General features: G+C 43.2%; 1 protein-coding gene across 3 annotated transcripts in view; it reads right to left on the reverse strand.

Annotated features, from left to right (window-relative positions):
* Nucleotides 1-16,658, reverse strand: part of col27a1b (collagen, type XXVII, alpha 1b) — a 591,032-nt gene that overhangs the window by 23,879 nt on the left and 550,495 nt on the right. For all 3 annotated transcript variants that reach the window (XM_059993655.1, XM_059993656.1, XM_059993657.1), the window contains 9 exons: nucleotides 15,654-15,716; nucleotides 15,000-15,053; nucleotides 14,841-14,876; nucleotides 12,328-12,345; nucleotides 11,826-11,861; nucleotides 11,649-11,675; nucleotides 11,174-11,239; nucleotides 10,873-11,041; nucleotides 7,982-8,091 (listed from right to left, as the gene is read on the reverse strand). In XM_059993655.1, the coding sequence (XP_059849638.1) occupies nucleotides 7,982-8,091; nucleotides 10,873-11,041; nucleotides 11,174-11,239; nucleotides 11,649-11,675; nucleotides 11,826-11,861; nucleotides 12,328-12,345; nucleotides 14,841-14,876; nucleotides 15,000-15,053; nucleotides 15,654-15,716 (579 nt within the window). The remainder of the gene's footprint in view (nucleotides 1-7,981; nucleotides 8,092-10,872; nucleotides 11,042-11,173; nucleotides 11,240-11,648; nucleotides 11,676-11,825; nucleotides 11,862-12,327; nucleotides 12,346-14,840; nucleotides 14,877-14,999; nucleotides 15,054-15,653; nucleotides 15,717-16,658) is intronic.

Consider the following 16,658-nt stretch of genomic DNA (forward strand, 5'->3'; position numbering starts at 1 on the left):
GTCGTGGAAGTGAGCGAGGTCCTCAATGAATACTTCTCTTCGGTATTCACTACTGAGAGGGAACTTGATGACGGTGAGGACAATATGAGTGAGGTTGATGTTCTGGAGCATGTTGATATTAAGGGAGAGGAGGTGTTAGAGTTGTTAAAATACATTAGGACGGTTAAGTCCCCGGGGCCTGATGGAATATTCCCCAGGCTGCTCCACGAGGCAAGGGAAGAGATTGCTGAACCTCTGGCTAGGATCTTTATGTCCTCGTTGTCCATGGGAATGGTACTGGAGGATTGGAGGGAGGCGAACGTTGTCCCCTTGTTCGAAAAAGTTAGTAGGGATAGTCTGGGTAATTATAGACCAGTGAGCCTTACTTCTGTGGTGGGAAAGCTGTTGGAAAAGATTCTTAGAGATAGGATCTATGGGCATTTAGAGAATGATGGTCTGATCAGGGACAGTCAGCACGGCTTTGTGAAGGGCAGATCGTGTCTAACAAGCCTGATAGAGTTCTTTGAGGAGGTGACCAGGCATATAGATGAGGGTAGTGCAGTGGATGTGATCTACATGGATTTTAGTAAGGCATTTGACAAGGTTCCACACGGTAGGCTTATTCAGAAAGTGAGAAGGCATGGGATCCAGGGAAGTTTGACCAGGTGGGTTCAGAATTGGCTTGCCTGCAGAAGGCAGAGGGTCGTGGTGGAGGGAGTACATTCAGATTGGAGGTTGTGACTAGTGGTGTCCCACAAGGATTTGTTCTGGGACCTCTACTTTTTGTGATTTTTATTAACGACCTGGATGTGGGCGTAGAAAGGTGGATTGGCAAGTTTGCAGATGACACAAAGGTTGTTGGTATTGTAGATAGTGTAGAGGATTGTCGAAGATTGCAGAGAGACATTGATAGGATGCAGAAGTGGGCTGAGAAGTGGCAGATGGAGTTCAACTGGGAGAAGTGGGAGGTGGTACACTTTGGAAGGACAAACTCCAAGGCAGAGTACAAAGTAAATGGCAGGATACTTGATAGTGTGGAGGAGCAGAGGGATCTGCGGGTACATGTCCACAGATCCCTGAAAGTTGCCTCACAGGTAGATAGGGTGGTTAAGAAAGCTTATGGGGTGTTAGCTTTCATAAGTAGAGGGATAGTGTTTAAGAGACGCGATGTAATGATGCAGCTTCATAAAACTCTAGTTAGGCCACACTTGGAGTACTGTGCAAACATGAGGAAATCTGCAGATGCTGGAAACCCAAACAACACACACAAAATGCTGTGTTCCACCAGCATTTTGTGTGTCTTGGAGTACTGTGTCCAGTTCTGGTCGCCTCATTATAGGAAGGATGTGGAAGCATTGGAAAGGGTACAGAGGAGATTTACCAGGATGCTGCCTGGTTTAGAGAGTATAGATTATGATCAGAGATGAAGGGAGCTAGGGCTTTACTCTTTGGAGAGGAGGAGGATGAGAGGAGACATGATAGAGGTGTACAAGATATTAAGAGGAATAGACAGAGTGGACAGCCAGCACCTCTTCCCCAGAGCACCACTGCTTAGTACAAGAGGACATGGCTTTAAGGTAAGGGGAGGGAAGTTCAAGTGGGATATTAGAGGAAGGTTTTTCACTCAGAGAGTGGTTGGAGCGTGGAATGCACTGCCTGAGTCAGTGGTGGAGGCAGATACACTAGTGTAGTTTAAGAGACTACTCGACAGGTATATGGAGGAATTTAAGGTGGGGGGTTATATGGGAGGCAGGGTTTGAGGGTTGGCATAACATTGTGGGCCAAAGGGCCTGTAATGTGCTGTGCTAGTCTATGTTCTATGTAACACTGCTACAGCAGACCTTACTTTCTCCCTATCAAATTTCAAGTTGAACTCAATCATATTGTGATCACTGGTTCCAAAAGGTTTTTTACCTTAAGCTCCCTAATCACCTCCAGTTTATTACATAACACACAATCCAGTATAGCTGATCCCCTAGTAGACTCAATGACAAACTGCTCTAAAAAACATCTCGTAGGCATTCAACAAACTCACCCTCTTGAGCTCCATTTCCAACCTGATTTTCCCAATCGACCTGCATGTTGAAACCTCTCATGGATATCATAACATTGCCCTTTTGACACACATTTTCTATTTCCCATTGTAATCTGTGGTCCACATTCCAGCTACTGTTTGGAGGCCTGTATATAACTGTCATCAGGGTCCTTTTACCCTTGCAGTTTCTTAACTCAACCCACAAAGATTCAACATCTTCTGATCCTATGTCACATCTTTCCACTGATTTGATGTCATTCTTTACCAGCAGAGCCATGCCACTCCCTCTGCCTGCCTTGCTAACCCTCCGATATGACGTGTAACCTTGGACATTTAGCTCCCAACTACAGCCATCCTCGTCATACCTGGCAATCTGTAATAGTGCCATCCACTTTATTTCTCATATTCCATGTATTGAGATGTCACACTTTGAGTATTGTATTTGTTACTTTCTTGGATGCTCACCCTGCTGGCTGCAATTATGCCACCTGCCCTTCCTGACGGTCTGACTGCATGCTATCTTTGCTTTTTTACCAACCATCCTGCCCTAAGTCCTTTCACTCTGGTTCCCACCCTCCTGCCAAATTAGTTTAAACCCTCCTCAGCAGATGCTAAAAAAACTACCTGCGAGAATATTGGTTGCCCTCGGGTTCAGATGCAACCCGTCACTTTTGAACAGGTCATACCTCCTCTAGAAAAGATACCAATGATCTAAGAACCTGAAGCCCTGCCCCTGCACCAGCTTCTTAACCTACTAACTGGTCACGGTTTTGGATCAGATTTTTGCATCCTGTAGAACATATATGTCAAACTCAAGGCCCGCGGTGGAATTATCTTTGGCCCGTGAGATAATATCTAATTACTATTAAAGCTGGCCCCAGTAATCGAAGCGCCTGTGGCGTATGATATGGCTAATGCTGAGTTTATTCAGGTACCAGGTTTTCAGGGTTTTTAGTGTTTATTCGGTTTCCCTGGTTTATTTCCTGAATATCATTAATGAATAAATTTTTTTTCTATTAGAGCTGGCCCGCCGGTATATTGCATGCACCACTAATACTACAAATCCCACAATGCACTGCCAGTGCATTGCTCGCGCTCGTCTTACTCTCTCATCAGCATCCTTATGGTGCTAGTCACGTGTGGTCAACTTTCAGCTATCCCTCACCCCAAAAATAGCTGAACAAAAGGTGGACTTTGAAAACAGGGGTTTTCAAGGCAGGTGGGAGGCAGAGTATATGTTCGCAGATATCAAGGGCAAACCTGTTTGTCTTGTGTGCGGGGACAGTGTGGCTGTAATTAAAGAATATAACGTAAGACGACACTATGAAACGAAACACCACGACAAATACAAGCATCTGGACAAGAAACAGAAGCCCGCGATGTGCGGTCAAAAGAGTGGATTGGTGGGCAGGATCCGGGAGAAGATGCGGGAGGAAAACGGCACAGGTGAGCTGACAGCTTATCACTGCATCATACACCAGGAATCGTTGTGTGGCAAAGCCTTGAAAATGGAACATATAATGAGCACCATAACACGAGCAGTTAACTTCATAAGAGCCAAAGGTTTAAATCACCGCGAGTTCAAGTCGTTTCTGGAGGAGTTGGGTTCAGAATATAATGATTTGCCCTATCACACAGAGGTGCGATGGCTAAGCCAAGGAAAAGTGCTGAAAAGATGTTTCGAGTTGCATGAGGAGACGTGTCAGTTCATGGAAAGCAAAGGGAAAGACACAACAGAGCTCCGGGATAAAAAGTTGCTTTGTGAAATGGCGTTTCTGTGTGACATCACGAGCCATCTCAATGCGCTCAACCTGCAGCTTCAGGGGCGGGGTGGTGTGATCACAGACATGTACGCTGCAGTGAGGGCTTTTAAAACCAAGCTGTGCCTGTGGGAGACGCAGATGCAGCAAGAAAACTTGAGCCATTTTCCGTCTTGCCAAACTATGAAAGAGCAGGTTTCTACCACAGTGTTCCCACATGCAAAGTTTGCTGAAAAACTTAGCATACTTGGTGCCGACTTCACACGGCGATTTGCCGACTTTGAAGCCCAAAAAAGCAGGTTTGAACTGCTCAGTAATCCATTTGCAGCTGACGTGGAAAGCGCACCAACCAACATACAAATGGAGCTGATTGAACTCCAATGTTGTGACACACTCAAGGCAATTTATGACTCGGTGGGCGCTGCACAGTTTCTACGTTTCATTCCCGACACGATGCCCCAGCTGCGTACCCAAGCTGCTCAAATGCTCTCTATGTTTGGCAGCACATATCTGTGTGAACAACTGTTCTCTTTGATGAAGATAAACAAAACATCACACAGGAGTCGTCTTTCTGATGAACACCTTCACTCAATTCTGAGGATTTCCTCAGCTCAGAGCCTGACTGCAAACATTGATGAACTTGCATCCAAGATGAGATGCCAAGTATCTGGCTTAGACTAGTGTGAATCACAGAGTGTTGGCCTGTGGAAAAATGTTTTCATTAGAAATTACTCCGGAAAAGCTGCAGATAAAGCCATAAGAAATAAATGCAACTGATTTTTTATTTATTTAATGTTCAATGTTGTTTTTGTAGACCTAATCTTTGTTAGTTCCAGGTTAATATGTGTAATAAATTCATTTCAATAGGCTTTGCAATAAACGCTGAACCAGTCCGGCCCTCGACTTGTACCGATTTTTAAATTTTGGCCCACTGTGTATTTGAGTTTGACACCCCTTCTACATTTGTGTTTGCTAATGCTTGATTTCAAACGGTTTATTAATGGAAAAGGTATGGCTCCCAAAACAATCTTAGCCGAAATAGCATCGTTTCTTTCTCGTTGCCTACTTTCTTGTAATCTACATCTGTAAGTTAATACCAATCATAAAAAGAATGCTTGCTAGGCAATATGCTTCATAAAAAACGAAATTCGTAAAGTGAAACAATTTTAGGTATAGCAGAGACTGAGACACAAGAGAGCAGGTTGAAAAAATGAAGGCAACGAAAGCTGTGGGAGCATGCGCGCGCACAACTGATCCGGCCCGCATGAAGTCGCATTTTTCTCAATCCGGCCCGTGACCTAAAATGAGTTTGACACCCCTGCTGTAGAACAATACAGTTTAGATATAATATATTTATCCTTTTTCAGGATTTGGGTGTCAACGCAAGGTGAGAACTTATGGGCCAAATCTAATTGTCCTCTAGAATGGTGTTGAACCTTGAGCTGTTGGAGACCATCTGCTGATGACCTTGAACTGCTGTAGTCCATCTAGTGATGAACTTGAACAGTTGTAATCCATTTAGTGATGGGATTTAGTCCATCTGGTTAATGGCCTTGAACTGTTGTAGTCCACCTGCTGATGACCTTGAACTGTTGTAGTTCATCTGGTTAATGGCTTTGAACTGTTGTGCTCCATCTAATGATGGCCTTGAACTGAACTGTTGTAGTCCATCTTGTTAATGGCTTTGAATTGTTGTAGACCATCTGCTGATTACCCTGAACTGCTATGGTCTATCTAGCGATGACCTTGAACTGTTGTAGCCCATCTGGTGAAGGTACTTCAATAATACTGCAGGTGAGGTGTTTGACCTATCTATAGGATCCTACTGCGGGATGCCCAGCCATTAATTATTGTATTTATGTGGATGTACTGTACTTAGATTTCCATAACGCTTCAGAGATTACTGTGCATAAGGAAAGCTCATGATAGCATATTGGCTGACAAACAAGAAAAGGAAAGTATGCATATTTGTGATTGTTTCTGGCTGGTGAGAAGTAACAAGTAGTGTGGTATAAGGATTGATGCAGAGGCCGCAACCTTTTACAGTTTATATAAAAGACTTAGATGAGGGTATTGAAGGTATGATTGCTGATATCATGAAAGTAGGCAGTAAGGTATGTTGTGAAGAGGATGGAAGAAGTTTGTGAGCAGGCAATGACTAGATTAAAAAAGATTAAAAAACAAGGTTGGAAAATGTAACATAGTCCAGTGTGTGGCAAAAGGATTGCTACTGCCCTCTCTGCATCAGTACTTTTTAAGGGACCTTATAATGCAGATGGTTTTATCGAAGGTGCAACGACACATCGGGCAGTAAGTTGTGAAGACGAGCAAGGTTACTGCACAGGGATCTAGATATGCTGAGGGAGCAAGATGGTGACATAAAAAACCTAATGATTTTAAGGATGAACACATTCATTATAATTGGATGAACAAGAAATCAAACAGAGTTCTTCGGTCACTGGCATAGAGCGTGATCTGAGATCACCAGTATGAGAAACACAAAGGGTTAACATGCAGAAACAGCAAAAGCAGTTAGGAAGACAATGACGTGAAATGGAAATGCAAGAGAAAAATTCACAGCTTTGATGAAGCTAGACTTGAAATACTGCGTGCGGTCTTTTTCTCCACACTTTTTGGTGGATTCATGGGACATAGTTTTGAGATGAGAAGAATTAGGCCATTTGGCCCATTGAGACTGCTCCGCTGAGGAGATTAAGCCTATACTGACCTCGGGGTGTAGAAGAATGAAAGGTGGTATGGCGTTCTTAAAGGGATTGAGGGTAGAAGGTGAGAGACCATTTCCCTTGGCTGGAGAATTTTTGTGACTTCGAAGATTCACACTATTGCAGAGAAATTTCTTCTCTTAGGAGGCAGTGATTGTCTGGAATTCATTAGAAATATTTATGATGAAAATTAATATTTTAAAGATGGAGGAGTTGAGGCCAACATGGATTAGCCACAATCATATTGAATGGCAAGACAGGGTTGGGGAGCCCACTGACCTATTTCCTTGTGAATCTTTTGAATCTTCTGCACTGTACGCTCAGTCATGGGGCACACATAACGGGTTAGATCAGCAGGTTTTTGAACTCCAAGGAGCCATGCACCCAAGCCAAGATTATGAACAGAAGGTTGCAGATATTTTGTGTCAGTTCAGTCTTTATGAAGATCTGAAAATGGCTAAGGTACTCATACCTCAAGGCTCCCTATGTCCAAGTTTATCTGTGAAGAATTTCTGCATCTATTTCATTCAAGTCTCAATGAGATTTACAGGAAGATGTTATTTCCTGCTTGGCATTGCTGTCTGCCGCACCTCCAATGGTGCCCTTAGGTCAGATGCAGGGTCATGAGCTGGGGACCACCGCTCAATGATGGTCCACTCACTTAGCCCTGGTCCACCTCCTGGTGTGGAGCAGTGTGCGGGACGTCTCCCTGCCACCCCTGCAGCTTTCAATGGTGTTAGTCGGTCCTCCAATTTCTGTCCTTCATCCTCAGCCACAGCCAAAAACTACCCTTCTCTGCCAATTCTCTGGTGGCCCACTTGAGCCTCACTCCAGTCACTGCCATATCATGGAGTGCCGACGAAGTCCTGGCATCCTACCCCTGCAGGCAGTACTCAGCTGCCAGGTCTGAGTACTTTACCCTTGTCCGCTCGGGGGCAGCCCCCACTCCTTCCTCCTGCGCGAGGACTGTCTTGGTGGACAGTATGATGACTGGGAAGAGAGATGTGGTGGTGATCCGAGGGGAACTCTGCTGAGATCTGCCCTCATGTTCCACTCCTTGCCCGTGGAGAGGAGCCTTGCAGGAGCTCTTGGACAGGTGAGTTCAGCACTCATATCAGCCTTAACAAATGTGATGAGTTGCTGTCTCACTGGGGAAAAGCTGCTTCTCGCATCCCAGTGCAGGTCTCTAGGATCTCCACAAGCTTCTTTAGGACCTGACCATGCCACCATATGTAGAGCCCTTGGGACAAGGCAATCTGGCATCCTGCCAGGGTGTGCTGGAGGTTGGCATTGGTGGTATCACAAAGAGGGCAGCTATCCTCATTGCTGAACCACAGGTGAATATTTTGGGGACACGGCAAGGGGGTCACAGGTTACCCTGATGAGGAAGCCCAAATTGGGGAAGGATCTTTGGTATACAGTCAATATATAAAGAGTTATATCAGAATATGCGATAAAATAGATAAATAAAAGCAGAGCTTTACCTTTGACACTGTGATGGGTTTGAGACAGGTTTGCCCGCCATTCGTGAAGTTGCATGCTACTTCAATCGTGTCAGAGGTACAGCCAAGGTTAGGATCGATCCAGTAAGTGCCTAAACATGGTGTGAAAGGAAAGAGTTCCATTATTGTACCCAAGCAATGATAGGAAGCTGGGAAAGAAAAGGAAATACAAAATGGTCTGTGGTGGAAATACAATGGATCTGCCCAGCAAGGTAAGAATGGGAATTATTGCAGTTAGATGCTTACTAATCAGAATGTATTCTTGAACTGTCCGAAAATGTTGAGTAACTCCCTGATACGAGTGGCAGTGGCTGACAGCAATCAAGTCACTGATAATCAAACTTTGGAGCATGTGCATCTTTTGTTCCAGTTGGGCTTGGCTCTACCAGCAGCTTGAGGGCACTCTCCTCTGTCTAGTGAAATTAGTCCTTACTCTCAATAATTTCTTCTTTGGCTCCTCCCATTTCCTCCAAATCAAAGGTGTAGCCATGGGCACTCGTATGGGTCCCAGCTATGCCTGGTTTTAGTTGGCTTTGTGGAACAGTCCATGTTCCAAGCCTATATGGGTATCTGTCCCCCTCTTTTCCTTTGCTACATCGACGAGTGCATTAGCGCTGCCTCCTGCACGCATGCTGAGCTCGTTGACTTCATTAACTTTGCCTCCAGCTTTCACCCTACCCTCAAATTTACCTGGTCCATTTCCGACACCTCCCTCCCCTTTCTTGGTCTTTCTGTCTCCATCTCTGCAGACAGTTTATCTACTGATATCTACTATAAGCCTACTGACTCTCACAGCTACCCGGACTATTCCTCTTCCAACGCTGTCCCTTGCAAAAATGCTATCCCCTTCTCACAATTCCTCCGTCTCTGCCGCATCTGCTCTCAGGATGAGGCTTTTCATTCCAGGACGAAGGAGATGTCTTCCTTTTTTAAACAAAGGGGCTTCCCTTCCTCCACCATCAACTCTGCTCTCAAATGCATCTCTCCCATTTTCCGCACATCTGCCCTCACCCCATCCGCCCGCCACCCCACTTGGGATAGGATTCCCCTTGTCCTCACCAGCCACCCCACCAGCCTCCAGGTCCAACAAATAATTCTCCATAACTTCTGCCACCTCCAAAGAGATCCCACTATCAAGCACATCTTTCCCTCCCCCCCTCATTCTGCTTTCCACAGGGATCGCTCCTACGCAACTCCCTTGTCCATTCGTCCCCCCCATCCCTTCCCATCGATCTCCCTCCTGGCACTTATCCTTGTAAGGGGAACAAGTGCTACACCTGCCCTAACACTTCCTCCCTCATCACCATTCAGGGTCCCAGACAGTCCTTCCAGGTGAGGCGACACTTCACCTGTGAGTCGGCTGGTGTGGTATACTGCGTCCGGTGCTCCCGGTGTGGCCTTTTATATATTGGTGAGACCCGACACAGACTGGGAGATTGTTTCACTGAACACCTACGGTCAGTCCGCCAGAGAAAGCAGGATCTCCCAGTGGCCACACATTTTAATTCCACGTCCCATTCCCATTCTGATATGTCTATCCATGGCCTCCTCTACTGTCAAGATGAAGCCACACTCAGGTTGAAGGAACATCTTATATACCGGCTGGGTAGCCTCCAATCTGATGGCATGAACATTGATTTCTCTAACTTCCGTTAATTCCCCTCCTTCCCTTCTTACCCCATCCTTGATTAATTTATTTCTCCCCCTCCCTTTTTTTCTCTCTCTGCCCATCACTCTTTGCCTGTTCTCCAACTCCCTCTGGTGCTCCCCTCCCTCTTTCTTTTTCCTTAGGCCTCCCATCCCATAATCCTCTACCTTCTCCAACTCTGTATCCCCTTTGCCAATTACCTTTCCAGCTCTCAGCTTCACCCCTCCTGCTCCTGTCTTCTGTCGTTTCGGATTTCCACCTCCCCCCTACTTTCAAATCTCCTACTATCTTTTCTTTCAGTTAGCCCTGACGAAGCGCCTCGGCCCAAAACGTCGACAGTGCTTCTCCTATAGATGCTGACTGGCCTGCTGCGTTCCACCAGCATTTTGTGTGCGTTGCTTGAATTTCCAGCATCTGCAGATTTCCTCGTGTTTGAGCTTGAGGGCTGCCGAGGTTTGTGTACAACTAGGGCTTTGGTGTAAATAACACGCTTCTTTAGACAGTTCCTGTCTCCACCAAAACAAGTCATCTCTAAAATGCTGATTTTGATACGGGAAAATTCACATCCATCCCACCTGTGTGGGACAGGTGGAGGAGTGGGGAGTTATTGGAGAATGAGGCCAGGAGCAGGTTTTGTAAGGATGAACAGCAGTGCATAGGAATTTAAAGTAGATAGCCAAAGCACCCGAGGTGATACAGCAAAACATTTTTATATGTGTTCTGCTTTTTAATGCTGAGCGCATTGTTTGAAACAGTGGTGAAAGATCTAATAGAAAAATTGAACATGTAAAGGGGAAAAATATCTGTGGGACACTGGCAAAGAATAAAGGAGTGAAATCAGCTGGACAGCTATCAAAAAGCCGGCACAGTCAAATGGATTGAATGTCTGTCAGTGGCACTGTTTTAGTCATTACTACTAGGATTTACCTTGCCCAGTAACACTGGGATGGAGTGGGGAGGTGCTGTGAAGATATGCAAAGCGTGGAATGAGCACAAGTGGTTCATGTGAGCTCGATTTCAACGTTTAAGAGAAGTTTCGATAGGCACATGGATGAGAGGGGTATGGAGGCCTATGGTCCCGGTACAGGTCTATGGGACCTAGGCAGTCTAAGTGGTTTAGCATGGACTAGATGGGCCAAAGAGCCTGTTTCTGCGCCGTGGTTTCCTATAACTCAATGACTGTATTAGTAATAGGAATCAGAGTTGGCGCTAGGGCTGGACTTACCATCGTTCATTCGCTGCTCACAGTTCATAAGGTCTCGGCAGACCCGGGCTGGATTGTCTCTAGTGCCCAGAGGGTTCTTTATGCTGTGGATAAGATTACTGAGGTAGTGTAGGGTCTTAAAGATCTCTGCTCCCTGGTCAATCAAAGGTAGGTCTGAATTCTGATAGTTCTGTGGAAGGGAAACAAGTGTTGACTTTAATACCTGGTTACATTTTTCACGATTAATTTTGTAATAACTTTATTACAGAAGATATGAAAAATTAGCTTTAACTGATAAAGATTTAAATATGCATTAAGTTACCTCTGTCCTGAGTACAGCTTTGGATTCAATATACGCTTGTAAAGCAGCACCTAGATCTTCAGTTTTCTGAAGAGATAAGTGGTACAACATAAAAACATAATACTTTTGAAATGCAATCACAGAATTGGGACCAAAGTGAGAAACTCTTGCAGAGTTACTAATGGTCAGAGTAGTTTTAACTACTTCAAAAGTACATTGGATATATTTTATGTTTTTTGGTCACTGTACAACAAACAATGTATTTATAGATTACCCTCTATAATTTGTTATTGCATCTGGAGAACAAATGATGTTATTTTGTAATACTACATGATGGATTGTAAATTGCAGTAAATGTTTAATTCACCCAGTTAACTTGTTATAATACAGGTTTTTTATCATGAAATAATCCATCTGTGATCATCTCTCAGTGAGAACAAGGCAGATTCATAATGTGTGGCTTTGAAATACATTAAGAAGTGAGTAGACAACTTACAAGTGCGTCTGGAATTCCGGGAGGGCCCTGTTCAAAAGATCAAAACTTAGTTAACCACCAAAATAAACCTATTATGACACCAGCAAACAATGTTTCCAACAGATCATATAAAGTTCAAAACATGCAATTCTATTGTTATAACTTTAAGAGTTGGGAAAAAAAACCTCAAGAACTTACTGGTGGTCCAGGGAGTCCTCGAGGGCCCATGGGACCCTAAAAAGTTAGAAGGTGTAAAAGTACTCCATCATTTTCTAGTATTAGGTTCAAGAGAAAAAATGATTTTGTAGGTGTTGTGATGATATTTTCTAATGGGTGTTAAATCTGTAGTGGTTTTATACCACCTGATTCTAATGAACACAATTAGATAAAACTATTTTTCTAATAGACAATATAGAATATTCACATAGACAATAACTGAGCAGAATTGGCCCTGTTTCTATGATGAGCAAATGGGATACGATGCTAAACGTGTAAATTTTGCAAATATATTATGAACGTGTACTCAGCAGGGCTAAACTGCAGCCAGTTATGGGAAGATTTCTGGACTACTTTCCCCTCTTTGTGGAACTGCTCGTAACTTGGATTAAAATATTAAATAAGAATTATGTTGTGGCTGATCAGCAAAACACAGGTTAGATAAAGAATGTTATAATCTGAAAAATTAAGAGGAACATCTTACCTTTGGCCCTTGTGGCCCCTGTCATTCAGACGAGGAACAAGAAAAAAAATTATAGGTATTGATGAGTAAGGAAGTCTCAGAAGTATTTTGTACGTAACCAACTGTCATCCACCATAATGGTTAATTACAAAGCACAAATCTCTATCTTCTGAACTGCTGTCCCCAACCTATCTGGAACCTAGTTAAAATCAACGTGGAGTAATTATAAACTCAAGTGAGGTGTAATAACTAGTTCTAGCAGGCCTGTATGCAAGACCTCTGATAGAGAGGCACAGAACATTTGTGGTTTACTCCAATATATCCAGTCACTCCTAAGCATGAGGAGGACTGGGGTTCTGGATGGAGGCTGCAAGCTTTATTTTTTCATATATAAACAATGGCTAAAATGATTCACAGGTACCCAAGCAGTAGAAAGAAAATTAAAGAAAAGACCTGAAAATAATTACAGAGCTACTTGGACCAAGAAATGTACTTCTCAGAATCAGAATCAAGTTTATTATCACTGGCATGTGACGTGAAATTTGTTAAGTTAGTAGCAGCAGTTCAATGCAATAAATAATATAGAAGAAAAAAAATAAATAGCTAAATCTTATTCAGTATTCTTTATACAATATGCATATATTAAATAGATTAAAAATTGTGCAAAGAACAGAAATACCACATATTAAAAAAAGTGAGGTGGTGTCCAAGGGTTCAATGTCCCTTCCCTTTCCTTCAAGTTGTTTTCCATAGTTGCAAGGTGAAGGAGCCTGAACCTGCTGCTGTTCAGTGTTAACCAGCATCAGCTGCTGGCATTTCAATGTAAGAAAGGATCACCTTCCACTTTGCAACAACATTGAGAACAAGCACATAACCCAAGAAGTATCCACCTCACTGCCTGTGATGTGACCTCCTCTACTGATCTCACCACTGAGCTGATGCCAGGATCTGAGCACCATTCCCTAAGCAGCACCCCACTAATCTCAGCCTTACTGCTCGAAAAAGATTCATTTATTCCTAATCCTGTTTTCTGTCCACTAACCAATCTAAAACCTAGAGTCACCCTCAATATTGTGAGGCACCTTACTGAAGACCTCCTGAAATTCCAAATATACAGATCTGTTGGTTTACACGTAGAAACTTAATGGATCCATCTGAACCTGCCCTGTGCTACTATCACTTCCCAAATGCCCAGTAAATATTTTCTTAATAACAAACCTCACCACTTGTCCTGTCAGGATAACAGATCCACAGTTCTCTTTTTTTCTCACTCTCCCTTTTGTAAATAATAGAACTGCATTTGCTACCTTTCCATCTATGAAACAATTTTAGATAGAACCAAATTTTGGAATTATCACTGCATCCATGGTCTACAAAGCTGCTGGTTTCAAAATCGAAAGTAACCTATCCCTTTGTTGGATTTTCTAGAAAGGAAGCACAGGAATCAGGTTGCTGGTAAGTTGAAAAGAGTTGAGTGAACATGATTAGCTGAAGCTTATGCTGAAACATCAGCATTTCCGAATAGAATGTAGAACAGTACAGCACGGTACCGAACAGTTGTTTAGCAGAGGGCTGGATTTTCACTCTTTATAAAGTTTTATATACATTGCCATTACTATTTGCAAAATCACAATTTCTGTTCTTTGCTATTTCTCAGCTTCCCCCAAACTGATTCTATGTTTTGATTTTCCTAGCTCAGATCCCTTCTTTTTATCCTTTTCCTTATTATCTTCCTTTTACATTTCTATCTCTTCTAAGAGTGAAGTATTCCTAATTTCGATCACTTTGGATCCGCATCTGTACAAATAGATCACAGACATTCATTTGTGTTACTGTCTGGGGGCAGCGCGGTAGTGCAGTGGTTAGGACAACGCTTCACGGTACCAACAGCCCGGGTTCAATTCCCGCCGCTGTCTGTAAGGAGTTTGCACATTCTCCCTGTGACTGCATGTGTTTCCTCTGGGTGCTCTGGTTTCTTCCAAAGACATACCGATCAGTAGGTTGATTGGTCATTGTAAACTGTCCCGGGATCAGGCTGGGGTTAAATCAGAGGTTACTGGGCAGCACGACTCGAAGGTCTGGAAGACCCTACACTACACTGTATCTCAATAAATAAAAAAATTATATTACTTTGGGCTGATTACAAGTACTGCATGCATTCAAAGAAAGAGAATCAGTCTGACTTCAGTTTGACTTTATACTTTTTTCCCAGCTTTTCTCTGATTGGAGATGCACTTTATTGTTTACATGCTCTCCCTGTTTGGTCAGGTCTGTTACCCAATTTGCTATTTAGCAACATCTTGATGTCTTTTTTCTTTAACTTTCTAAATATCCCTCGACTAGGGCCAATGGCCCAATCTTCCTTCTATTTCTTATGTTCTATTGAACAATATTGATAATTATGATCATAATCAACACTACATACAATTAATACTAAATCACATCCTGAACTGAAACTAATCTCAAATTGAAGAGTTAGAATTACTTATCAAGTAGAGAGACTAACTTTTAAGCTTTTCCAATGTTGATCTTACCGTGTCACCTTGATTTCCTTTATAACCTTTTGGACCCTACAAATCAATAAGGAAAAGCATTTCTTATTTCTAGATTAGCATTAGAAGAGAATGCAAATCCCAACAATATTTCAAACCATTATTTTATTCAACTATAAAGGCAAAGGAAAGAATACTTACAGGATGTCCCTTAGGACCTGTCAAACCGAATGGACCCATGATGCCTTCTTTACCCTGGACAGGAAAGAGAATTTATCCTCTGATACCAGCAGTTTACAAACACAATTTTATTTATTGCCCCAGTTTAAATTCCCACACAGAATATTGTGGATGATCAAACACCCAAACCCAGCACAGCCTCCACTTGTCCCATGTAGCCTGTCTCAATGTGGTGGTGGACCCAGCGGACCTCAGGAGACAGCAAAGCTCGGGAGCTGCTGCCCACAGTGTTTACGTTCCATCGGGGGGGGGGGGGGTCAGGGTGAATCTTACTAAGAAAAATTTAAGCCTAATACAAAGCTAAACACCCAACACAGTGTCAACAGCAATGACTTAAAATGGCGGACGGCATCGTGATCCAACTTAAAATGTTGGACGGCGTTCTCCTTCCTCGGTTCGTAAGTACGAGTTGTCCGTAAGTTGGACGTTCGTAACTCGGGGACTACCTGTTTATAACATACATAATATATATAGAAACAAGACAATGTTTCTCCGAACCAGGGTGTAAAGTGCAGTAGTACATGTAACACACAATAACTTATGAAGGTGAGGATATTTCTATATACAATTATTTACAATGTAAAATTGAATTTTCTGCAAAATATAACTACTTGCCATTAATCCTGGAGGCCCTTTTGGACCTTGGATCCCAGTAAAACCTACGTCTCCAGGATGGCCCTAAATGGAAAACAAATAACAGGTGCTGAAATGTTGCCTTCATTCTAATTTACTTCCACATTCATAAGTAAGATCATCTGACTGAAAATGTCAAACACTTAAATGCAATGAAGAATAGAGTTGCCAGTAATTAAGTAATTGGTCTGACCACTCCGATAATATAGTTTTCCTGTCGTTGATTTTGCTGGATGGGAAACTTCAGGCTGCTAAGTGCAGAAGTCAGAAACTTCCGAAGCTTTGCTTATTGTCCAAGGACAAACTCTGAAGCTTCCACTATTGTGTTAAGCCTGCCAAATAATGGTGGAGTCTTCAATAGGACTGTGGCATTGTTAACGAGAAGACAGTTACAAATCTACATCTACTTAGACACAGATATGTCAGGTCTCACCAACATAGAGGAGGCTGCATCAGGGGCACCAGTTACAGCAGATGACCCCAACAGATTCATAGGTGGAATGGTGCCTCACCTGCAAGGACTCACCTGGAAAGACTGGAATGACAGTTCTTCCAGGTAAGGCAACATTTCACCTGTTGGTGTACTGCCAACATGGCCTCCTCTACATTGGTGAGACCCAACATAGTTTGGGGGACTGCTTTGTTAAGCACAAGCAGAATTTCCTGGTGGAAATGTCCAATTCCCAGTCCCGGTCTGACACATTGATTCATGTCCTCTTCTACTGCCACGATGAGGCCACTCTCATGTTGGAGGTGCAACACCGCATATTCCATCTGGGTAGCCTCCAACCTGATGGCATGAACACCTATTTCTCTAGCTTCCAGTAATTTCCCCCTCTCCCTTCCCTCTGCAGTTCTCCTCCTTCTTCTCACTTGCCTCTAAACTTCACCTCCTCCTTCCCTTTCTCCCATGTTCCACTCTCCTCTATAATCAATCTTCTTTTTAAGCCCTTTACCTTTTCCATCTATCACCTCCCAGCTTCTTAC

This window comes from Hypanus sabinus, chromosome 18, assembly GCF_030144855.1.
Source record: "Hypanus sabinus isolate sHypSab1 chromosome 18, sHypSab1.hap1, whole genome shotgun sequence".
Lineage (NCBI taxonomy): Eukaryota > Metazoa > Chordata > Chondrichthyes > Myliobatiformes > Dasyatidae > Hypanus > Hypanus sabinus.